We start from the raw sequence: 25753 nt of genomic DNA, 5'->3' as shown, positions 1-25753 counted from the left end.
ATAAGATGTTACAAAACAGTATGGAGACTGGCGATCAAATTACGATTTATTACTCCGCGTAAGTCGTTTTTCTTTTAGCGTCATACAATTACGAATCAATCATCAACCTCATGTATAATGTCATAAAAACAAACCTACTTACTGAATGTGGTAATATTTTTGAAATAGAGAGCTCCTGAATTATGTTATACGGCAAATACTGCGCTTAAAATTTTTTTTATGGACAACGCGAAAGTAAACAAATAACATGAGAATTATAAGGAAGAAGTGAAGCACAGTGGTTCCATCACGGCACGCAAGTCGGTCGAACTGGTAAGCGGGATGCGTGAGTAACAGGAGCGGTTACTCTGCGCGACGACCTGATGGTAACGGATGAGTTGGTATAAAACGTCTGAACGACCACTTCCCGCGGACTGCTCACCTCGACCGCCTGGTTCGGCTCAGCCAAATCCGCGTCGCCAGCAACGTGATGATGATGAGTGGCAACGTCAGCGGCTGTTAGCCGTTCGTCAGGCAAGTAGAGGGCGGTGGTCGGACTGGAAACGAGCCCGTCGACGGACAACGAATAAATACAGATATCCATCTCGCTATGCAAGTCCAGGCCACTCAACACCGCTTTGGTCCTCTGGGCATTCCGGCCTCGGTGAGCTTCTTGGCCGTTGACGCAAATCTGGCATAACCCAAACACCATTAGAATCACATAATTGCGTGTAAAGATATTCGATTTCAATTACTAGATATCCCACGCATTCGGCATCCGGGGAAGGTAGCCAAGCTATCACAAGTCCATCTGTGCCGACCTTGCGCGTAATTTTAAGATCGGAGGCTGCAAACGAGATACGTTATTCCTTAGACTATTTCGCTGTAAATTAAAATTATATTTGAAAAAATGTTTCGTCCGTACGTGGGGAGAGAAGTGGATCCTCCTCGGGCAGAACGGTTACAGTTGTCTGGCGGCGGACTACTTTATTGTGGGGGATGACGACATCATAATTGCAGTTGGGAGGCGCCGAGGGCTGCTGTGATATGAGGTTACAACCCTCAGTCGTTACATCGGTCTGTAAAAATACGAAACATCCGTTGACTCAATAGTTTAAGACAAGAAAACAGTGCTGATCCACAGACGATTGCAAAAGTGATATACATGAGAAGGCGGTCAAACAAAGAAATGATTTGATAAAGAGCAGGGGTGTAGTGAATTCGTACCATGGCCGAGCGTGGTTATATAGTTTTGTTCAAAAATAGAAATGAAAATCGCCACCACCCCGAAAAGAGATAATAGAGATTTAGACGAGTGACTTCTGCAGAAGAAAGATGACAGACGGAAAGAAGATGAAGAAGTAGAAGCATATAGATGAAGAATAGAAAAAGAGTATGATATATGATGAGATTGTGGGTTAAGAATTTTCAATTTGTTTACCAGATCGATAGGGGCTTCCAGCATATTGCAAACCCGATCGATATCTTTATCATGCGTGCGATGTTGACTCGTGTCGCAATCGCCATTTGTAGCAATTTTGCGAATATGCGCCGCCGTCTCAATCAGGTACTGACGAGGTGCATTATATTTGAGTTGGTTAACGAGGATCTGAATCATTTCATCCTTCTTTTGACTGTTGACTACCGAATTGAGCAAAAAGTGCTTTTCGGTTCGAAGCTGCGCCAATTGAGCTTCCAACAGCGCAAAGTTCTCGTTCTATCATGAAATAAAAACAATGAAGGTTGAGTTCAGCAGCGAGCCACATCAAGTAAGTCTTCATTACCTCGTGGATGGAAGGTGATGTAGAAATTCCCGACTCATCGTTATCCTCCACTGTTGCCCCAATTAGATGCTGTGATTCCAAATAATTCTCTAACGACTCCAGCACTTTGAAATGTTCCTCGAAGACGTTGTTACAGCCGTCTACTACAGTGGGCGTGGTAGGCAACGAAATCTCTTGGAAGTCGTCCAAGGAAGCGGTGGCTGCGTCCGCTACAACGACAGGGTCGGATGACATGCAACCCTCGTCCGACTCAATTTCCAGGAGCTCTTCAGTTAAGGGCTTGCCCAAGGCGACCATCGACATGCTCATCATTTCCATCTGAGCCTGCGCTAGTCGGCTATTTTCAGCCGCCAAGGTTCCATTCTGGCAGTTCTTTTCGTCCAAACTTCTCTGCAGAGAGTAAATCGTGTTCTGATATTCGACGATTTTCTCACGAAGCTGACAGTTGAGTGATTCAAGCTCATTCAACTGTGCCAGGGAGGTAGTGAGCTGCGAACGCAACTTGGTCACCTGTTTGAAATAAAGCACGCCCACGTGAATAGAATTGTTTAACTTCATTCGTTGACTTTGCCTGTTTTTACAGACCTCGTTCCTGAATGAGGTGTCATCCTTGTCTAATTTGGATTGCAACTCCTTGACTTCTACCTCTAGGCCGGCAATGGTCTTTTGTTCGGCCTCTAATTCACTTCTCATGAGGCCTAGTTGACCGTCTCTTTGTTCCAGTCGTTGACGCCACGTCGTTTCATTTTCGCGGCACTTTTCTAATTCTGCTTGCATCAGCTGGATTTCTTCACGATATCTTTGCTCTCTGAACAAAAACAACACAAATTAGGTATGCACAAACAAAGTTTTGTGGTAAAAGCCAGTCCAACCTGGAGGAGAAGCGACGCTCCGCGTCCTGAACGGCTTGATGGAAACTTCGTTCACGGTGTTCGTATTCTTCTAGCCGGCCATGAAGTTGCTGGCAATAGTCTTCCAACTCTTGGCACTTTCCGACTTGCAACGACAGGGCGTCCTTCTCGAGCTCCAGTTCTGCTCAATTTTGATCAACATAAAACCCCTTTAACAAATCATTCAAAATAAAACCAAGGAAACGGCAATTACCTTGGATTTTGATTTCAAGGCTTCCATCCATATCGTCGTCTAAATGACGTCCAACTTGTTGACTGAGCTGATTCCTTAATTGCTTTTCTGTTAGCTCTAGCTCTCTGATGCGCTGCAAATGTTTTTCTTCCATACTGTGAACTAAACCGTCAGCTTGTCGCAACGTCGTCTGGAAAGCCTGTTCCATTTCGGCAAGATCATTGACGCGGATCCTCAGTTGGCCGAGCTCGCTACAAACACCATGAAGTGAACTGATCAAAGCCTGGGTAAACTCCATGACCGATGTTTTCGGCATGTCAGTCACGCTCGCATAGTCCTTGACTTCATGCCAGACGAGCTGGAGGCATTCTTTCAGCGTAGAGAGCTCGTTGTCGTTCATGTTGCGGGCCGCCTCGAGTTCCCGCTCGAAAGCTCGGCAATTCTTCTGTAGGATCTCCTCAAACTGCCTCTCGCGCTCCTGGAACTGCCGGCCCAACAGTTCCAGCTGTTGCACCGATTTGGCCGTCTCGTCGCGACTGGCCTGGAACTTTTTACGATGACTCGCCTTCTCTTTCTGCAACATTTCCACCTGCTGGACGTAGTAGCTTTCTACGTCGCGGAACTCGGCCAGAGTCATAATTTCTCCCTCTGTCTGACAGAATCCCTCCATGACGTCGTGCCGTTGTTCAAACGCCTGAACGGCCTGATCTCGATACGTTTTCTTCTCTTCATTGAAGATGTCATTAATAATGGGATCAGTCTGAGTCGCAAAATCCTGGACATTGGCAACTGCTTGCACGAATTTGTGATCCATTTCTACCGAATCCATCTGAACTTCTTTATCTTCCATGACACGGCCGCAAAGTGGTAACGGTACAGTTACCCGGATGCTGACATCCCCGTTCTGGGATTCACATTGAACCGATTCCGTCTGCGTGGATCCGTCCACAGAGCTGTGATGATCTTCTTCGAAGATGCCGCTCTCTTGCAGTTGCCAATCCCAGTTCGTAGTGCATGCCTCACTGGTGTTGGGACTCTTGTGGGCCAGCCGAGATTGGCAAACGCCCAAAAGCGCCTGAAGCTGGGCCAGCACCGTTTTCTGGGACGGATCGCTCAGTGAAGAGACCATCAACTGGAGTTCAGCTTTGACAGACGAGATCTTTTCGCCCTACAGACACAACAAACAAATAATATTAACATTAGAACTATGATTCAATAACAAAACTTCAATTCAAATTGGGAATGAAATGATGAAAGATAATAGTACTAAATAATCAGAGTCCAAAGACGATCCGCTACTGCACGGGCTCCTGGGCAAGACTGGTGATGGACACTCGACCATCAGTGAAGCGAGTGATGTAATGCCTGAATCACCCACCGACACATCATCAGAATCCGTGTCGGTGCACACGTCCTTACGGTCTCGCTGGTCAGTCGAGCATTGTGACGGCGCCTAATCAGCAAAACATACAATTAAAAAAAAAACGCAAATTAAAGACCTAGTTGGCTCAAATAACGGGTTGCAAATTCAAAGAATTGTGTACCCTTTCTTGCATCTCTTCCAGTTCCAGGATGCGGAACTCGAGCAACTCGTTCTGATCTCGCGCTTCACTCAATTCAGCTTGCACGGATTGGTGGCGCTCTTTGGCCTCTTCCAGCCGTTTGACCAAGATGGCCATCTGCGTCTGCTGGATATGCTTTTCGCGCACAAATTTCGCCTGGATTTCCAGCAGAGACGGGACAACTGTCACGTTCCCGGCTTTAGCGCCTTCATTAGCCTCTCTTTCGCGGCTGTTTTTCAACTGGAGGATCTCTTCCAGGTCGCGGATCCTGGCCCTGGCCGCGTTGTAATCGGCCTGCAGTGTGGCGTAGTTGACGTTGGCCGCATCGGCGTCCGAGAAACACGTCAGCTGGCGCAGCTTTTCGTGGAGCAGTTGGTAGTTACGCTGCAGGTCAGAATGCTCGCGCGACAGCTGCGAGAACAACATTTCCAATTCGCGCCGCGTGTCCTGATGTAGTTAAAAATTAAATGAAAAAAAAAAGGAGAGAAAGATGAAAATTTACAATCGTGTAAAATGAGAAATGTGCAACAAAGCGATGCAGACGACGCCACGGGAGTTTCTGGAATAAAGTTGCATTCATTTGCAGATTAACAGTTCAATCTCGCCTTTGAATCTAATTTTGAATACAACTTCATACGGGTTTTTGCACGCAGTTTCTTTTGCTCGTAAATCGTTGAATCTAAATTCCGATCCATCATGCAAACGTGATCGATCAAAATAAGCAAAAAGGGTTGGAACCAGTTTCCAACTGCGTTTTTTTATATCTCGTATAATTCTAATTATGCAAGAGATGGGCTTGAAATTGCAATTCAAAAATGATGAACTGACTTTTACGTTTCCGCCCTCTGACATATGGCTGAATGCGTATCCAATCTGACAAAGTAAGAGTAGGAACACATTGAAATATATCAATGAACTACCAGCTGAACGGTTAGCGTTTCTTCTTAATTACATGACCGTGTAAGTCTTTGTTGGTCGTGCCCTCCCATGAGCCATATAATGAAACGCCTCTTGTTTAATGTGGTCGTTCTACAGGTGAAATCTAGCGTCGGAAACAGCGGTTCAACGGTCAAAACAATCGAGTCAACATGTGCATAAACTTTAATGGCTATTTAAAGCCAGACAGAGACCGCTGGAAGTTAAAAGCTTTTTAAATCAAAGAAGGCTGAAGTTTTAAAAAGCGTACCTCGCTCCAGGCCGAATCGGACGAGCAGGATGTAACGCCCGAGGTAGCAGCGGGAGACAAGGAACCATCCGAGTCAACGTTGCCATCAGAGCCCAGGCCATCAGTGTCTACTTCAAGCAATGGCGGCAATTCCCACATGGAGTAGTAGCGTTGCTCTTTGCGTAATTTTTGGATTTGTTGGACGTACTCCATCCTGCGTTGCTTGTCATTCTAATTTCAAACATTTCAAAAAAAAAGAGAGAAGTTAGATGGTATTCGAGCATCGGTATAGGGTTCCCTCATAAAGAGACACGCAAACGAAAAAAGAGAAAATGTTGGGCGAATCCAGTTCGTACCATTCAAAATGCAAAGAACCTTGGCACCGCCCTCAGTTGAATTTTTTTTCTAAATTCTAATCTAAGCTAGTTTTTCCTGAACGTCTTTTGCTTGTCAATATGGCTCAGCTGTTACACACGCATCGCGTGAGACTAGCGAGTATCTTTTTTTCTTTTTCACTCGCTCACATTCTGTTATCCCCTCCGAAGAGTCCTGGAAAGCTTTTGAAGCGCAACGTGATGGCGACAGCGTGTGGTCATCCTCAGCGATGATTTAAAGTGAGATCTGTGCGCATGATGTTTGAAACTTATGCAAATACATTGTTTGTCAACCCGAATATGGTCAACGGGCCAGCTAACAAACGACAATGACGAGCGTGCGATGGCCAAGATGTAAGAGAAATGGCGCTCGAGAAATTGGGTGAAAAAGGAAATCAGTGTAGCAGACGATGATACACAAAGTGCTCGTTATGTTTGCGCTTAGCGACAGCAAGACAAAGGTGAATGTATGTCAGCGGAACAGTTGAAGCTTAACAAAAAAAAAATTAATTAAACATAAAGGGCTTGCCTTGGATGGTGATCCTAGTTGATTAACGTTTGGTCTTGTCAAGCTTCTCTTCAAATTAGTGGTGTCGGGTGTCGTCGACATTGCGCCGGCTGGCTGTTGAACTTGTTGGAGGGTCTTGACTGTTTCGGCCAACTCTTGGCTCTTGACGGCCAACTGGACGTTGCGGGTCAGGACCTGCTTGTTCTTCTGGCGCAGCGAACCTTGCTGACGTTCCGTCTCACTTAACCGGCGAAGCTGAAAATTTTTATTCCATAAATGAGAAAAAAAAAACAAAGTGAAAGAAATAAGGAAAATTAATCGATGGTCATTATTCATATAAAAATGAAAACCATTAGTTTCGAGAATGCAAAAACACTAAATTGAAATTTCATGCCAATCAAATTGATCGATGAACAGCGTTTGGCTTTTACTTGATCGACACTTTGATTGCTAAAAGGTTTTTTTTTTCCATAGCTATTTCTGACTTACGAAATAAAAGATGGTGGATGAGAGCTGAAATGACTGATGTTATGCGATGCCGTTACTAGGTTAAACTGTCCTATTAATATTTCTGGCCTAAAAATTTTGTTCCGGTTTTCTATTTTTCGATGGAAGTCATCAGGACAAGATTTAACCTGACATTCTACATAGATTAACGCTATTGAACATTAGAGGATGTCGTAACGTGGTGTTCGCGAGTCGCGACCTGCGAGCGAGCAGTAAAACAAGATAAATGAAAAAAAAAATAAAATAGAAACGAGGACAAGACGGGACTTTGATTCATGTGCCGACATTTTTCTAATCATAAATTGTTGCTTTTCTCCTTGATTTCGTGAAAACAATCCCGAGATGACATTAGAATGTACACGCCTCCAACCCCAACGGGGCAACCTGAATCACCCCTACTAGCACTCCGTCGAAGAGATCACGCTTTAATGACTGGTAAGAGTTTCATCCATAAATTGCCGGAAACGTGAGAAGGCGTTGTTGCCATTGTTGTGTGTCTCTTGTTGTTCATTTTTTTTTTTTACCGATGTCAGCGCGTCTCACACGCGACAAGGAGCCAACATCGAAAGGAGATGAAGCAAACAATTTGAATGCGGCAATATTTTTTTTTTGTTACACCATGGAACGAAGATAAGGCGTCACGAAAAGAGAATAAAAATATGGGACAGAAGGTGATGAATAGTTAAGATACGTGTGAAAGTAGTACCAGTTCTTTTTTTTCGTGAGCGAAGGTGTCTTGCTGATGCCGCATCGTCTCCCGAAGGTCATCCACGAGGACTTGTAGTTTACGTTCGCTGGCAATCAGTTCATCACGCTCATTATGGGTGTTCTGTTGACCCTGCATAAATAGAAGGCGGAAGGAAAACAAAAAATTATGTGACAATGCGCAACAAAGAGAGAGAAGAAAAAAAATCACGATGAAACTTCATTGATTATTCATAAAGGTATGCGCGTTTTTTTTATGGACAGCGCTATCCCGAAAGCGAAGCATATTTGCTCCAGTTCAACCGACATTCCTCCCGAAATAAATTGAGGTTATCGACGAAAACAGAAATAAAAAAAAAAAATAAAGGAATGAGGTTTGTCCACTACTTTAAAAGTCGCGAACCCTTCGGCAAAAGTTCTTCTTCTACGCACGCATCAATTCGAAATAGACTCAAACGAGACAGGTTTTTTTTTTGTTTTTCGCATTGCGTTACCGGGTCTGTACAATTCGGTCAACCGTTTGGACCAGATCACTTCGCTTTAAAATCTATCCATACATGGAGTTTGGGAGAAAACGCAAGAGAAAATGCGAAAAGAGAAAAAACAATGGTAAGATTTTTGGTTGATTTTGGCTTGACACGAACGTGAGTGCGAACAAAATACACAAACAAGGAGATAGCCAACTCGCTTTGAACAACAAGAAAAAAAAAGTCTGAGATGGAGATCGACTAAAAGAAATTGCTGGTAAGAGGTTGGTCGGGACTAGAGGGAAGTTGTGGGTCAGTAGGAAAGAATAAAAACAAGGAGAGAAAATAAAAATACTGAATGCCTTTTTTTTTTTTCTTTTCGGGACAGCGCCGTAGATGGAGTTCCGCTTTTGCCATCTGGGTAACGGTCCTTGTTTCGCTCTTCTCAATTTGTATTTATTACTTTTAAGCCGAAGAGTTTTATTCCTTCTTTTTGTGACTTTTAAAAGTCATTTAGAAACTGAGATGGAATTCACGCGGGTCAGCCGATGAACGAACGATAGGCTTGCTATCCACACAAAAAAAAGCGGAACAAGAAAAGCAAGCGGCCACCCTGCGATACTGAAACGATCGTGTAAAATGACGAAATGTTATGGATGTATAGGCGCCGTTATCCCGCGATTTTTACGATCATTGACATTCATCTCGCCCCGAGTGAGTTAAGTATAGCTAGCAGGAGGCTCAACAGCTGCCACGTCCAGGCTCAAAATGTGAATTTAGTCAATCACAAACATGTTCCCGTGTACAAGAAAAGCTGTTCTGTGCATTTATATTGCTTAAGTATATAGCTGGACAGGATGATGGCTGATGATGATAAACTAAAACGCATTTCAAAAAAGGATAAAATAAAAGATGAACAAACAGCGCGGGAGAAAAAGAATGATGGTGCAAGTGGAACATTGCACTCTCATTCGAACCATATCTTTCAAGTACACAGACTCGGTCGCCGCAGCGTGTGTTGAACTGAGTAAGGTAGAGAATGGCGTGCTAATGACCAGGTGTTCACGCGTCCGGCCGTAAGAAGCCAACCGTTAATATCGGCCCTATTTCATAACAATCTCTTTTGCTGCTGTACCATTTTTTTTTTTTTTACATCACATTTTTTTTCAAATTAATATTTACGATTGGGTTTTGCAATTTTGTGGAGACATTAGGCGTCAGTCCAATGAACAGTGTGGAAAATATGTCAAAACTATGCTACAACTATCTATTCTTTTTCGCCTTTGAATGACCATCTCACTATCGCCCATTTGAAAGTATTGTACTTTTACAATAACGGAACGATTGATTTGAAATTGCTAATTGTAAATTCGCGGGAACTCACCTGAAAATTTAAATCTTCAGCTGAACAAAAAAGAACGAAATCCTCTTGTTGAATTCGTTGGATTTAAAACGATGAACTCACAAAAGCACAGAGGCACTCAAAGCGAAAATCACTTTTTAATATGCAAAGCGATGAATTATGTAGCGTATAAAGAACGAAAAGCGTAAAGAAAAGCCTTTAGTCTACACTGGCGTTCAAAATAAATAATTCAAAAAGCGCTTTTTGATTGTGATTTTTGCGCGAGCGATAGCGATAGAGTTGCGCTTACGTTAGCTAGCACACTGTCGGACGGGCGGAGCACGACTGAAGGCAACGTACAGCTTGCAAGCCGGGCATTGTCAGAGCTCTCAAAGGGAAGGGAGGGAGGACGGACGCTAGTATAAACACAGGTTCAGTTCAGCCTCCACCTCCCTTCTTCTTTTACCTGTTTCTCTTCTTATCACGCTTTCTCCTCTCTCTTTCTCCTCTCTCTCTCTCTTGCCTTTTTTCTTTTCCTGTTGCTGTGCACTTGCATAGCGCAGAGAAAACGCCTCTAGTTGTTTGATTTACGGCGAGATTCCTCTCTGATCGTTTTGCTTTAGAAAAAAATAAAATAACGCGCAACTACGGGCGGCAGTAGTCGCTGTCGATCCGATCATCTTATTCTGTAATTTTTTCTTTTTTCCCTTCCATCTCGTTCGTGGCCGCATTTATCTTTTTAGATAGTCAAGTCAAGGCCCAGGTAATGGAATCAAAAGAGAAAAGACATCCCGGCACCGTCTTGGAAATAGAGAGCGTAGAGAGCGAAACAACAAACCAAATTAAAGGGGGGGGTGGGCGCGTAGAGTGAGAGAGATCATCATTGGAACAGTGAAAGTACATTCTGTTTTTCCCGATAGCGTGCCCTCCCCCCCCCCCCTCCTTCTCATTCACCAATCAAGCAAACAAAAACAAAAAACGAACCGGTTCCCCTCCATCTTTTTTTGTTTAGTGTCTTTTTGTCGTTTCACCTGTTGCTCCCTATTGTTGAGCGCACGATGTGCCCGAAGAGACAAGACAAAAAAAAAAAAAAAAAAAAAAAAAAAAAAAAAAAACTGGAAATAAATTCCGCCCTAAGAGTCATCCCATTATCCATTAAGTGAAGTTATTCGGCCGTTGTTGTGGTATCGCAGAGGAGACTAACAGTTCGAGAGTCGCCTAGAAGGGATCACTAAGGGTCACCTGCGTGATCACAACTTTGTCTGGTCGTTCTTCTTTTTGTCTTTCGTGCTCGTATCGACAACGTGAGAGGAAAAAAAAAAGGTCCATGAAAATGGAAATAAAATGGTCTTTTTCCCTTTAAAAATATTCTAATAAAAATTAAAAAAAAAAAAGTCTGGGATAAAGTTGGCAAAAGTTTAGCACGCAACTCGCAAAGTAATTTCTGCACGACAAGAAAAAAAGAAAAAGGGGATGCCGATACAGACGTCTAGATTTCGTACGTCACCGAGGCGCTGGGGGATGCATACAAAGACCGGCATATAGGAGACTGGGAGAAAGAGGTTAGACAGTGTCGTTCATTTGAGAGTCAACCTCGTTATAACCGCATCTGCGCCGGCGGAAGGCAAAAGAAGAATAAAAGAAGGGCTGATTGCATTTTATTGCTGCACACGCTTTTTCCTCTTTTCTTTTTTTTTTTTTTTTTTTGGTATGCGATCCTACGGTTCGAAATGGACACACGAAAGCGTTCGAAACAAGAGTTGCTCGTCACCCAACTCGAATGTAAGATACAAGTGTAAATATATGCATAAAAGATGTCGCGAGGGATTAAGACATTACAGTAGATGAAAAGCTTTTAAAAGGAATCCTTTCGTCATGTAACGCCCATAAAGAGAGAAATAAGACGACAGCTTTATAGAATAAGAAGTAGCACGACCCTTTGCCGGTCACCCCAATGCCTGATGCATTACGACATACGTCAAGAGGGCGCCAGAAACGAGAAAAAGGTGGGAGAAAATGGAAAAACAAACACACCAAATAAAAACAAAAAAATGCCGTGTGTTATTTAAAAGAAATATTTTCGAAAAGGGGTAAGACGGTTGGGGAGCGAAAAGGTCAGAGCGTAACAAATATGGAAACAAAAACAATTGTTAATGCCTAATAAACAATGAATCTACCCTGTGGAGACATTAAACCCATCAAGTTGAGGATAACGTATTATCATCTACCTTGTCATCTCTTTCAGGAGAAGGTTCCTCTTAATTGTTGTTTCTACCTGTTGTTCATCTAGCGCAGGCGCAAAAAAAAAAAAAATCTGAAAATGGAGAGAGCGAAGAGAAAGAGAGAAAACACATGTGCGTGTCGCCGAGGGAGTGGTGGGCCGTCGTCATTCAGTTGAATAAACAACACGAGGAGCGTCGAATAAGTGATACACGCATGTAAAATGGTAGTTACCTAATCGTTAAAGCGTCGGACATTTTGTTTTTAATTCGTTTGCTGCTGCGATGTTTGTGAGGTAGTTCTGAACTCAATCCTTTCTACTGTTTTCTCGATGGCATGTTGCACAGAGAAAGAAGTCATCCATCAGGCTGGATGTGACGGCTGCTTGTAATAAAAGCGTTGCTCATCGCTTCATTTTTCTTTCAAAAAAAAAAAAAAAGCTTTTTCTTTCCGAGAAACTCACATAAACACGTCAGCGGTTGTAGAAAACACGAGGACACGAAAAGCGAACCGTGAGAAGGTGAACCGCAACTAACTGTAGACTTTTAAAATCCATAAGCATCTCTCTGCCGTTGAACTGAATACCCCCCTCTCGTGCTCATAACGCGGGTTCACATCGTGACGGATTTGGTAGTTGGAAGAGGTGGCAGAGCAACTCATACCCGTCCATCATGAAGAGGCATCGATAATGATGATCATACAATACGCGCAGGCATGTATTGATATGTGGGGGAGACTGTAGCCGCAGACAAGAAAAACACGATTCGCTAACAACCCATAATAACCACACGTAACAATGGAGCTCGGCTAGACTTTAACCGCCCGTGCGCGGTCAAAGCGATACGGTAGCATCAACCAATGATTTTTATGTTCATTGGAGAAAGCGGATATAATTAACTATTAAAATAGCGCCCGTCTTTTTTTTTTTTTTCGTTTTAAAGATTTTTAAATGTCGATGTTGTTCGGCCGTGACTTGGTCGTTCGGAACGCCGATGAACACGACAAGACAATAGGGCTATGTTAATCCCGCATAGTACAGTTATAAAAAAATATATGAATGGCGATGAAAGAATTGAATAGAATGGAAATTGAATTGTGTGAAAGACTTACGGAAATGCTGCTACGGTTGGCCGTGAGGAGCGACTGTTCGAGGATGTCGCGGAATTGCTGGGCCCGTCCGGTTTGCATGCGCAGTTCGGCTTCCAGGTGCGAAATGACGCGATCTTTGGTTTTGGATTCCTCACGCTATTGTCGCCATATCCGACACATACATAAACGGAAGAAAAGAAATTTTTTTTCAGAGAATGAGGACAACAAGAAAATTTCACTTAAATTTTGAAAACAACAAAAAGAAAACAAAAAAACACACGTCAATCCTAAAAAGAACAAGATATCAAACACAAACGTGTAACACATATCTCCTTCCTTCTCGGTTCGCTCGCCGGGAGTTAACGTACAAATAAGAACAAAAGGGAAAAAAACACAAGAAAATGAGACCGAACCGCAAAAGGACGTTTAATAATGGCCGGCGGTCAGAAGCCCCACGAAAAAATTCCGTTTCTTCTAAGAAAAAAAACAAAATGTAGGCAAAGCAAAAAAGACCAACCACACCGCCGCTCTTGTGTTATAATTAAAAAGAGGTCTCATAACTATTTGGTTTTTTTTTTTGTGAGATAACCTTCTTCAATTCTGTAAAAAAAAAAAAAAAAAAAAAAAAAAAAAAAAAAGGTAGGCAAACTCAGGTGAAATAAAACTTTGGTATGAGAAAAAAAAAATAAATAGAAGGGTGGAATAAAAAAAAAATAAATGAAATGACCGAACTGAACCGAAGCCCACTTTCTCTACTTTCTCTAACAGCAGTGATGCCTCCCTCTTTGTCCCACCAGCCCTTTACTCTTACGTATTTTTCTTTCGAGGAAACATAATCAAGATAAAAAGGTGGAAAGAATAGGAATAAGAAGACAAAATAAAATACCATGGGCCTATTGTGCGGGTTGCTGGCATAATACTCGCGTCTCGAAACCTTGAGGTCTATAATTTTCCCTTCAAAAGACGTAAACATTTGGCTAGGAAAAAAAAAAGAAGTAACGAACGATAAATTCCACACACAGAGGCTTATTATCCGCCCATAACATCACAAACGGCAGAGGTTTGCTGCCTCACTGTACACTCGGAAAAGTCGAGCCAGACAAAAACAGAATAAAGAAAAGAAACTTAGAGGAAGGAATAGTAATCAAAAAAAAATATCAATACAAAACAAAAAGCAGCAAGAACGAATGGAGGGGCACGAGGTAAGGGAGAAGCCACCATCACGACTCGCGTGAAAAACGTCATGACTGACATTTTCTTTCATTTCCATTAACAGTAAAAAACCCCGCAACAACAACAGCAATTGTTGTGTGAAGGTTCTCGAGCTCTTTTCCTACTTCTCCTGCCCCCTTCCATCCGAAGAAACGAGTCAAGAGGTTCTTAACTAGAAATAGGTATGTTCTTCGTTATAGCTACTCACGCTATAACTGAAAAAAAAAAAAAAAAAAAATTAACGAGAAGAGCGGGGGGAAAAATTAATGTAAACAAGCGCCTACAGAAAAATAGGACAGCGATCATTATCGGTAAAGAAACAGCAGCAAAAGAACTGATTCTTTACATTGACTGGAACTTTAGCTCGCTTCGTTACTGGATCTACTTATCGAGGCCAGTTTTTTTCGGAGGGGGAAAGGGGGTGCATTTTTTGGTGTTACGCTCGAAGTGTCCATCACAGTCGCGATACAAATCTCGATGCCCCCAACCCCAGACCGCCCTGAAAAATGCCATTGGTTCAGTGTTACTAGCCAGCCATACAAAATAATGCACACGCATACGTAGGTCCAACACGACATATACGTTTTTATTCTGATTGATCGTCATTTTCTCTTATTCCCAGAGAGAGAATAGAATAATGTTACATTATCAATGTGCGCAGGCGATGTCAACGCACGCAGTGGACCCCACGAAGATATATACCGGACGGAACAAGGTAGACGACCTATTCCGTACATGGAGCGGAATGGCGGCAAAGAAAAACAAAAAAACAATGTTTTTTTATCCGGAGGGAGGACATCGTGATTGAAACACCCGTGCGCTCCTCTCGACCAACGAATGTAAATAATTCTGCCACGAACGCGCCGCCTTGAGTTCGCTTCAAGCTGACACACTGACACACAGCGCGGTCTCGGTGTAGTGGTCGCTCTGTGTGTGTGTGTGTAGCGCGCAAGAAAGGAGGCAGACCAAAACAAAAGAGGAAGTTCACAGAGACTTGCGTTGTAACCTTCTGATCCCTGCGCTTTTTTCCTATTTCTTTTTCTGGTTTTAAAAATTATATATTTTGGCGCTATTAAGTATTCATGTCAGGTATGGGCCCATTCTCGCCCAAGATGCATAGCGGTACGCGCCAACCAGCAGTTTTACCTTTTTGCAGAGTCAGAGCTCCGAGTACAGGTAGAACGAGCCCATACTTAAGACTATTGCGTTCAAATATATGTGGGCCCGTCCCATCACCAAATTCTGTGCGCGAGGGGCTCTGCAAAAAGCGCGATGAACTTTCACGAAGTCCAAATAGAGACTAAGAGACATACATGCAACCGGTGGAAAATAAAATAAAAACGACTGCATCTTCTTAAAGGCCAGACTAGTGTCTTGTTACGGAGAATCGTTGCACAACGGCTGTTGTTATCGGTGCCCACTACGTTCGCAAATTCATTGCAGGCTGAAGTAGGGAGAGGCAAGAGGAGAAGCTTCTTTTGGAGGTTTGTTCTGGATTTTCAGAACACGGGGGGGGGGGGATCTAAAAGACGTCGTTGACCTTTATTTCTACCAAGGGCCGCGTAAAAAATATTTAACGTCTCAAACCAGTCAAGATTGGAATAACGATGCCAATGAGGCGTGGGGGGGGGGGGGGTGGGATGCGCGGAACATTCCTGGAATTTTAACAAGCATTTTTCTTTCTCTTTAAATCCGCGAGGTAAAGCTGTCATAAAGAGAGAAAAAAATACGTAATAAATAACTCGTTCACCTGCGCTTGCCAGCAACTACCGTCGGTATGCCTCGAGGTGGTGAAAGTCGATTCATCTCTTAACCGTCTAAATGTAAAACAATCATTTTTCTTATACCGTTGATGTTGTTGCTGTTCGCTTGGCTGTTTTTTTTTTACGGGCAAGCCAAACCAACAGCGGTTATTGCTGTCAGTTTTCGTTCTCGTCGTGGAAGACGCGGCCGCAACAACAAAAAAACAGGTTTTCCGATCGGTGGTTTATACACCGTTCCATGCAGTACAAGTGCACGAGTCAACGGGCCGTGTAAATCGTCGTTGCGGGGTGTGCCGATTTTCACTCGCGCGCGCGCGCGCGCCCACCTGTCGTTCGTATACCTATAACACACTCTGTTTCCTACACCCATGCGCCGTCTGCGTGAACGGCAGTGCTCACTTTAAATTTTAAATTTTCAAAACGCGCCAAAAAAAAAAAAAATTCTGTTTAAAAGGCGTCATCATGTCATCGCTAAAGTACTGTTGAAGTCGCCTGAACTTGATTGCGGGGTATTCGGATTGGAAGGTGGTCAATGACATTCCCGCGTTGAACATTAAAATAAAAAGAATGTGGGGGAAAGGGCAAATAGAAATCAGCAGGCAATTAGATATCTGTGTTGGTACAACAAACCAAACAGAAAAATAAAAAAATAAAAAAAAAGAATAATATTTAATGGCGGGAACTCTGAAATTATTAGAGAACACAATCGCAATTATGCGCAGCTGCACATAAAAAAAATTATCGATTTCTCAGTAAAATGAAAGTTGGCGTGACGATAGACGCGACCGGCACATGAAACCGGATAGGCTCCCTTCAAAAAGGAGAGAGAGAGAGAGAAGTAAACATAACTATGGCGGGATGAGATATTCTCCCAGCATTTCAACTGTTTTGTTTTTGGCAGGGTGAGAGAAAGTTGAATTTGCACTCTCTCCAACCTACGACTGTCAATGTTTTTGAATTGTAGAAAATTGCAGAATTTTTGCTCAAAACAAAAAGAAAAAGGAAACTATCCGTCATTCCAGATTGAAATGCGCATCGGCAAGCCTTCCAAGCACGACCAACCATTTCCCATTGAAATCCGTTTTCGCAACTATCGGGAATTTTCTTGTGTTCGTACTTCGCAGGTAAAGTTAAAGATCCGCTATGATTTTAGTTGTTTTTTTTTTTTTCTTCTTTTAACTACAGGTTTTCGTTACGCTGGTGACACAACAATAACAAAACAAAAAAGGGACTTACCAAACGGGCGATTTGTTGACGTAACTGCTTCTGGAACGTTATCAGCTCGCGAGCCTTGTCATCCAATAGACTCCGCATATTTTCGAACCGGTGTTGCTCACTTTCCCTCATCATCTGATAATTATGAAAGTTTTAATATTCAATTAGCTTTCTCCGTGAAACTAAACGAAAACTCCATGAAAATCATTTTTGTTGTTGTTGCAAACACTGTTGAATTAAAAGTGAGTGCGTTAATTAAGCTTAATGATCGTCATGCTACCTGTAATTGTTCTTCTTGTTTCTTTTTTTCGTTGCGCAAAATGGTGTTCTCGTGAATTAATTTCATTGTCTCGGCGGCTGCTTGGCTGGCGGCTGTTGTTGTCATCCCGTTTGATTGGATCTTGCCATTCGGTTCCTTCGACTGTTGCATCAGCGTCTGACATTTGCGCTGCAGGTCCTCCTTCTCTTTGAGCAATTTGGCCAGCTGGACACGAAAGGCGCGGTTCATGGCCTCCTTCTGGTGGTTCAATGCTTCCGCCTTGTCGCGTTCGAATCTGTTTTATCGCCGAAGAGCAGACACCGAAAACATAAATCCAAACATGCGTTATCTTTTTTTGTCCCTTCTTTTCACACGGCAATGGCATTTTCGACTTCAATAATAATCTCATCGGCATTTCTCTCTTTTTTAAAGTTTGGAATACCGGCGGGAGACAATAGAAAAAGTCACACGTCAATGTTATTCATGGCGGAACAAGCGGGGAAGCCTGTCAAGTGAGTCTACCTGTCCCCCACCGTATTCAAGCATCGCACGGCGATGCTATTTAAAGGGCGACACACACACCAGTCACGCCGACAAGCCGTGAAAAAATGTCACATAAAAGACAACCGTATGACTGATGGTAATTGATGAGCTTGATGTGCACAGTAGATCACAGCCATAGGGAAAAGAAGCTTATGTCCGTATGGGGATTGTACAGGCAATCAAACATCAACGTGATCCACCATTTTTTGAAATAGGATGAAGGATGATCTTAACAAAGTTATTGCATTCCATGTTGCCCAAGGGAAAGTGAATAACCGGATGAGAGCAGCTTTTTTTCTTCATCCCGGAAACAAAAAAAAAATACCCGAGTGGAAAAAAATAAAATATATCGTTTGAGAATTTTAACAAGCAAATGGAGAAAAGAAAAAGGAAAATTTACCGGTGTGGAACGGTTCAAATATAATTACCTTTTTTTTTTGTACTGAGATTTACGGTGGGAGAACGTTAGGAAGGAACGGACAGTGACAATGGAAAGGGATGAGACACAAGAGAAAAAGCGATTAAGACAGGTGACAACTACAACTCACTTTGATCGTTGGTCGTCCATTTCGGCCGCCATGCGTCGCATCTGTCGCTCTTTTCGCTCTTTGACTCCTTCGACGTTTTGATGATGCTGCTGGTCGCGGAGCGCCAGACTAGACATGGATTTAGAGGCGGAACTGGTTCCCACCGTCGACGACGACCCCAGGATGACCGACGGCAAGCTGGTACCATTGGCCGGCTCCGAGGCCATCATCATCTTCCGTGTAAACGAACTCGTCTGCAATGAAAAAGAAAGGGTCCATATTTAGGTACACAGAACGATGATGACATGCGAATGAGCGTGACGGGCGCTGTCATTTCGGCACCAGATTCTGCAAAGAATGTTGGCCCTGGCTTTCATAGTGACCTGCGGCTGGACAATGATCCCACACCATCTGTTCCACTATTTCGAATCTTTATTCATATTTTTCTGAATTTCTTTTTTTCTATCTGTTTGAATTTTGAAAATCAAATTTTTTTGATTTGGAAAAACCTTTTCTTTGGACCACTAGATGGACCAACTTTCCATCGGCTAATTCGCACGCAGCCATCCCGTGAAACCAGACATCCGTGTCGTTCGTTCCTTCCTTTCTTTTCATATTTCGCGCCGCGCCTACTCTGCTGGCTAGACGAGCTTCGTTGCTCAGCTTCGAAATAGGGCGTTAAAAATAAAATAAATATTGTAATATAAGTAGAGTATATAGCTCAATCGTAAACAACGGAAAACTGGCAGCCGACCACGCCTTATGAAAGTTTTTTATATGCCAACCGATTGAAAATAAAGGTGGAATTTCTCAAAAAAAAGAAAAAGAAACAAATGCCAGAAAACATGTGAAAACAAATAAAACGAAAAAATTCAATAAAAAAAAAAAAGAAAAAGACGGATGATTTTCTAGATTGGCGAGATGGCTGGGGCGTATGTGGCAACAGGACGAAAGGAGAGTCCCTGATTCCCTCGGTTTGACTCACGTCATTGCCCAATACGTTCAGGCTCTGGCCTGGCCTCTCATGCGTGTTTGCGTGTTTTGGGTGTTCTAATTTATCTGTATTTTCGTTTCGGCACAGAAGTCTCGTATGGTGTGCAATATTACGGCGCGGTCAAGCTAACGGTACACGAACAAAACGCAACGGTTCACGCGATTCAATAGAAAGGCCTCCGTTCATTCTGTTGGACCGCGTAGTTTGTACACAGTCGCCCATTCACGAGACAATAGGAAAGAAAAAGGGACATTTAATAACGGCAAACAACAAAAATCCAAACGTGAAAATGCTGGCCATTTAAAAAACGCAAACGATCTTTTTCTCATTATCCGCTCTGTTTGTTTTTTTTTCTCATTTCACTACTGAAATTTTTTTTTTTCAACCTGAAGTGGATTGTCGAGGGTCACTGCGATTTTTCTTTTCTTCATTTGGGACTTTTGCCTTGCAATTCATTCCAAAAAGACCGTGAACAATCACCAAACTCTCCCCTCTCACTCCGTGTAAAGCTGCCCCAACCTCAAGGACCTAAAGACTTGACTCACGCACGTTTCAGGTTGCCTCCCTTGTGATGTAATCACGTCTTCTTCCCCCGACTTGTATTTCCACAAAAAAAGAAAGAGAGAGGGAGAGGATATTTTTTGAGACGACTAGAGAGAAGCAACAATTCATCGCGTGATTCGAAAAAAAAAACAAAAAAAAAAAACGACGGGACGCAACATGCGGAAGTTCACCAGAGCATAATAAGTACACGACAAAAAAATAAATAAATAAAATGTCTGCCAGTGTTACAAGACAGGAAAAAAAAAATAATAAAAGAAAAAAAAAAGAAAACTTTAAGATGACAACACAATTCATGTGTCACCGGCGATACATCCGGGACAGGATGAAGAATGAGACGGAATCTATTATAAAGAATTTTTCCGTCCGCACAGCGAGAACCTAACTGATGTCGCAATTCCTATCGCATATTAAAATATCCGGCATAATAAACAGGCACGCAAGGCATTCCATTTCAAAAATACTATATGTATATACACGAATGATGATACGTGGCTTTTCTTACTCTTCTTATTGAATTAGTCGGATGACAGGATAATAGTCGGATCGATATCCAGTTGGAATGTCAACACACACGAACGTTGGCCAAACACAAAACTACAACGTAGTGCGCAGTAGGAACGTCGATCGCCTTCACTAACAGCAACACAAAATCAATAACGAATGCACTAGATCTCGCGTTTTCTCGTCGTGTTCAAGTCGAACAATTGTTGCCATCGAGCTTGCCGATTGCTTGAAAACTAAGTCCACTCACGACAGTCTTACTAGTTGGCGTAACGAACAACGTGTTGGCTGTTCAATGTGCGTGCGAAAACGACACGTATTTACTAAACACACTCATGGAAATATGCACAAAAAAACGAAATAAATAGAGAGAGAAACAACAGAGGCTACCGATTCAGCCGGCTGGCGAACCAAGTGTAAGTCTGTGCGCTGTCGGCACTACGTCGATCCACTGGCTGAGCACGAACTATAAGCGAGACACACCTGGCTGTTCTATTGGCTTTATGAGCGCGGGCTAGCGTACAGAAAAGAGAGACAAGGACAGTCAAGCAGATAACTGGCTGAGACTTTCTGGCCGATCGTCGGTGTTGGACTCATCGTCGTGTGAGTCAACCAACACAAATGTAAACAATGAACTGCTTTCTCATAGTAGCAACCGCAAAGGTTCACTGTACGAAGACGGGGAGAAAAAATAAAGATTTTCGTTGGAACGATCGACGCAAAAAAAAAAATGTTTTCCCACGTTTAAACCCGATCAGCACGGTCGTTGGTGGGTGTGGTGGACTCGAGACTTTTCGTTGAATTTTGATTTGGGTTTTCGCACGCTACATACACAAATATCGCGATACTTCATCAAGTTAGAAGCAGACAGGTTGAGATGGGTTTCGTGATTGTTCAAGTGGCTGAGGGGCCTTCGTCGTCATCAAGTTGCGACTCACTCGTCCAGCAAACACGAACGAACTGATGGATGCTATAGAAATTCAGCAATTTCCAGCGTACGTATTAGAAAAATGTTTCGTCGGTCGAATGAGTTCTTTTACTTAGGACTGGTGTGAAAGAGAGATTATTGCACTTTTCTGGGTTGGGTTTGTCGAGCACGCAAATTGTTGTGAGTGACACACGCATTACGGATCACAATCCCACTGCGTTGGTCTACTGGAAAAGTCAACATGGCGAAAGCACGGCAGCTAAATTCCATTAGAATGAAAGAACTTTGCACCGAAAGTTTTATCTGATTCTTTCACGATTCAATGGCACTATGTTTTACTCCTGGAAATCCTCTTGTTCTCTTCGATCGAAAAACATGTTGGAATTTAAATTATTCATCGCCGAAAAAAAAGAACAAAACAACGATAAAAGCAAACAAAACAGAAAAACGTCTTCACGCTCCAAAGATCTGTCAGTCACTAAAGTTGAAGTGAAAACAGCTGTGACCTAAGGACCTAGAAAAGGTTATGGCCCCGTTGCTACTCTCGTCTATCTCTTGCCTCTCTCTTTTCGTTCGCTTCGTTGCATTTCTTCTTTCACGGTCATCCTTCCTTCTTTGAAAAATACACGGACAACATTTCGCTACAACGTCCCAACAAGGTGATATAATGGATAAATCACGATCGAGTGTTGTCTAACATGGTTTTGATATAACATAAAAACCATCCTGGGCGTTAATCTAGAACGACCAGTCTGTCCACCTTCTGACGGCCAAAAAAATTTCTGCACATTGCGGGAGATAGAAACGAAACCGGGCATTTCAAAAAGCGGGCCAGACAACACTGCCTCAATTGAGCACGACATTCAAGCCAGATGTTTGTCTGTCCGTTTTTCTTTAATAATTCAATTGAAGTCAACCAATGAAAACAGAAAGAAAAAAAAATCAGGACCCTTCCAATGTCGCAATTGAAGTGGTCGGACAATGGAACGACAATTAACTGGTGATTTAACAGGAAACGCAGTGAATGTTCCCATCTTGTTTTCTTGTCCTTTTACTTATACGTAGATTTCTCTTATACAATGACGAATGGAGGGAGAAAGGAAAAGATAAACATTTTTTTAAGGTAAGCCTCGGAAACAAGGTAAGGAAATGATTTAATGAAAAACCACGAGGAATGGTAAAGAAAAAACAAGACTTGGCCTTGAAAAAAAAAAGATTTCTGTATATAAAAAAAAAAGGAAACATGCCTTAAACGAGTACTAAAGTGAAAGAAAAACTACACACGCAAACGTACCAAATAGAAAAATGGTACGAGGCGACGGCGAGGCTGCTGGCTCGGAGGAGGTTAAGAGGCGGGACGGACCGTGTGTATGTGGTTACATTATATTCAGGCCGGTCGATCCCGTCGTGTTCGTCTACTAGTTGATCACATGCCAATCGGGCAGTGAGCCAAGGTTTTTTCAGACTTTTATTCCCTTCCTTTTTTTTTTCTTTTCCATTATTCATAGTTTAAAAATTTTCGGTGGTTGGGTTTTCTGCTTTTTCCTTGTGTACATTTTTCCCCGAGCAGGGTTTTTTCCCCCTTTCCCACCCCCTGAAGTACCGAAAGAAATAAGGAGGTAGGAAGTTAAATTAAAGTATTTTGCTGGGTTGGGTGTAAATATAGCGTGATGACTGTTAGTCAAATTTGTTAAAAAGGAAGAAAAGGGACGGTCTTTGTTAACGTGACGCGACATGATTTAACTAGAAAGCTATATATCTCTCCCTCCTTTTACCTCTGACTCGCAAACTTGCTCATCGTTACTCACGCGTTTTGTAAACATCATGTTTCCCTATGACGGTCCAACCCTAGTAAAACGTGTGCCAAAAAAGGTTTGCTGATTGTTTTCATTCCTACGTGGACTTGAATCAAAAATTGGCCTGGCATTTCCATACGACGATTGAATTCCATCAAGACAAGCGATAACAGTTGCCGACCAATTAAATTGCCCACCCCCCACTGGACGTACTACTTCCTGCTATGTAGAAACTTTGTCTACAACAACAACAAAAATTTATAGGTAGATTTTTCCGAAGGAATCCGTAAACTGCTGTTGGTGAAGCAAAAGAAAAGCTCAACAGCTTTTAACAGGTTTTGGGATCGGCTCCTGTGAGCTGGCGATGATGTCACTGATGCAATTTGCGCAGCCCTTATCCTAATAGTTTACGTTTCTTTTTATCTTTCGCTATCTATCCTTTTAATAATACTATTACGATGGAAAAAAAATAACTGGCTATATTTCGCATAACGTGAACAAGGCAAAAAAAAAACCGGATGTCTATCACGCACCCTGAATTTTTTTCAAAGGTTTCGCGATTTTGTTTGAGTTTGTCCTTCACAGTTGTTACAGTAAAATATGTATAGGCGATTCCGCTACTGCAAAGGTCGAAACACTATGCGTACCACGATATGCATATAAGCTGCCTGAAGCTTTTGCTTTCAACAAAAAAGAAAAAAAGGAAAACTGATTATCTGGGCGTTCAGCATATATGTACACGAGAACATTGACCGTTGACGCAAATCTGACATTCGCTCTCTGAAAGCCGATTACGTATTCAAAAAATTTGCCAACGCGAATGGCGTAATAGATAGAAGAGCGAAGAAGTATCAATGCTGGTATACTATTTGCAGCCCTGTCTCGTTTATCCCAGTCAATCAATAACGCAAATAATGAATGTAGTTCATTAAAAAACCAGACTATTAGAAAACGGCCCAAAAACGATCATACATGGCCACGCATGACGCTCATGTCACAATGCCAAATTGAATAGTTGATGGAAAGTCTCGAATGAAAAACATATTTCAGGGCAGATAATTACAAGGGAAACGATTTTCACTCATCGCTCGAGACGTCACCCCGAGCAAGTCCAGACATGACAACAAGAAAGATGGCGAACGATATTTTCATGGAAACACAGCACGTGGTTGTACTAACCTAAACAGAGATGGTGAAAGCCTCCGGTAGTTAAAAAACGTAACTCCTTTTCCTCGAAGTTTGGTCAACCAAAGTTGTTTTTCTATTTTAAAAAACTGAAGATAACAACGATCGGCGAGAGGCACTGCCAGGTGCGTTATGGTAGGAGGGTGCCAAACTTTCGACTGAACTGAGTTTGATGGCCGGTGCCTGGCTGCCGATCGCGTGTTGCTGTTGTGAAACCCACCCACTCGGGTTGTTCAGCCCCCCGTACACAGGCACGGCTGATGACGTAGCCACAGCAATGTGAAGGGAAAGTCCGTTTTTTAATGGCCGACACAAGGAGGAAGGGGAATAATAGCACTTTGGAGAATGTAGAGGCAGAGAGACGAACCAGGTGAAAGAACTAGGAACTAGGATATGATACTTTTGAGTGTCCTTTTGCCAAACAGTTTGCTTCAATCTAATGAACCGCAACCATTTTCTCTTTTGTTTTCTGGGTTACAGGACAGAAAAAAGACCAACACATCGGCTAAAGTATCTCTGTTGGAACAACTAACAAACTGGAATGTTGCACTTGCATCGAAAATATGCCAGGGTATAAAATATTTGCACTTTTTGTGTTTAAAATGTTGAAAAAAACACAAAAAATAAAAGGGTTCCAACAGTGAGCACGACCGCCATGCCCTTCTGTGGATCTTTCGCGAATGATCAATTGCGTTTCTGTTGTGAAGAATGGCGCCAAAAGAAAAAGGACAAAAGGTATCGATACAAAAGTATGATTGATCGTTTGGAGGCCTGTTGCATTTTGATTTGCAATGCATTTATCAATAGTTTATCAAAAGGCAACCGGCAGTTTCATTGCATTACTCGTCCTGCCCATTTTTTCAGAAGTCGAGCAAAACGCCCCGTTAAACGTTTTCCATAAAATAAGCTATATCAAGTGTCGCTAACAATGAAGTCTTTCAAGATACGATGGCCATAATAGATGGAAATCGTCACTATGTGTTTTGTGGCTCCATTGCTGCGGTTTCTGTTCCCCATTTATAGAACTAACCACGAACAATTTCGAGCAGCTTCTTAATGACTCGATCAAGTTTACGACCGAGACACACAGGAATTTACCAAAGTATGTGAGAGAAACAAAGAGACCCACTTCAGGCTCATCAACATCACGAAAGGAGGCGGAATACACAAAACCTTTCAAAAGAAATCCCTCTCATACATTTTTTTAAAAAGAAAAACAACGAATGCTATTAGGAGAGGCCTACTTACCGTTTTTGTTGGCTTCATTGCATCAGCTTTCGTTCGTTCGATGTTCGGGATTAAATTAAGACTAGTAGTTTTTAAGGTAACTAAATTATTAGCACTTGTTTTAGGATGGTTTGTTGTTGGGGGTAGTAAAAGTGAAGAAACAGCAACGAAAAATAATAATAAAAAAAAGGAAAGAAGAAACTAGAAAGAGAAAGTTAGAAGAGACACCGCGTCTGTAGACGCTCAGAGCTGAA

General features: G+C 42.4%; 1 protein-coding gene across 1 annotated transcript; it reads right to left on the bottom strand.

Annotated features, from left to right (window-relative positions):
* Window positions 1-28: 28 nt before the first annotated feature.
* On the bottom strand, window positions 29-25753 carry LOC130685506 (golgin subfamily A member 4-like). Its single transcript, XM_057508807.2, has 18 exons — window positions 25521-25753; window positions 18326-18558; window positions 17256-17529; window positions 16997-17110; window positions 12807-12941; window positions 7669-7800; window positions 6477-6710; window positions 5595-5804; window positions 4391-4855; window positions 4114-4299; window positions 2868-4014; window positions 2636-2795; window positions 2349-2571; window positions 1764-2273; window positions 1421-1696; window positions 905-1058; window positions 735-826; window positions 29-670 (listed from the first exon to the last, which is right to left on the bottom strand). Exons 1-18 carry the CDS (start codon window positions 25536-25538, stop codon window positions 287-289), a joined length of 4947 nt encoding a protein of 1648 aa, XP_057364790.1. The 5' UTR covers window positions 25539-25753; the 3' UTR covers window positions 29-286.

The sequence above is a fragment of the Daphnia carinata genome, chromosome 3 (genome assembly GCF_022539665.2).
Source record: "Daphnia carinata strain CSIRO-1 chromosome 3, CSIRO_AGI_Dcar_HiC_V3, whole genome shotgun sequence".
In the NCBI taxonomy this organism is placed as follows: Eukaryota; Metazoa; Arthropoda; class Branchiopoda; order Diplostraca; family Daphniidae; genus Daphnia; species Daphnia carinata.
This window is presented reverse-complemented; position numbering and strand designations above follow the sequence as displayed.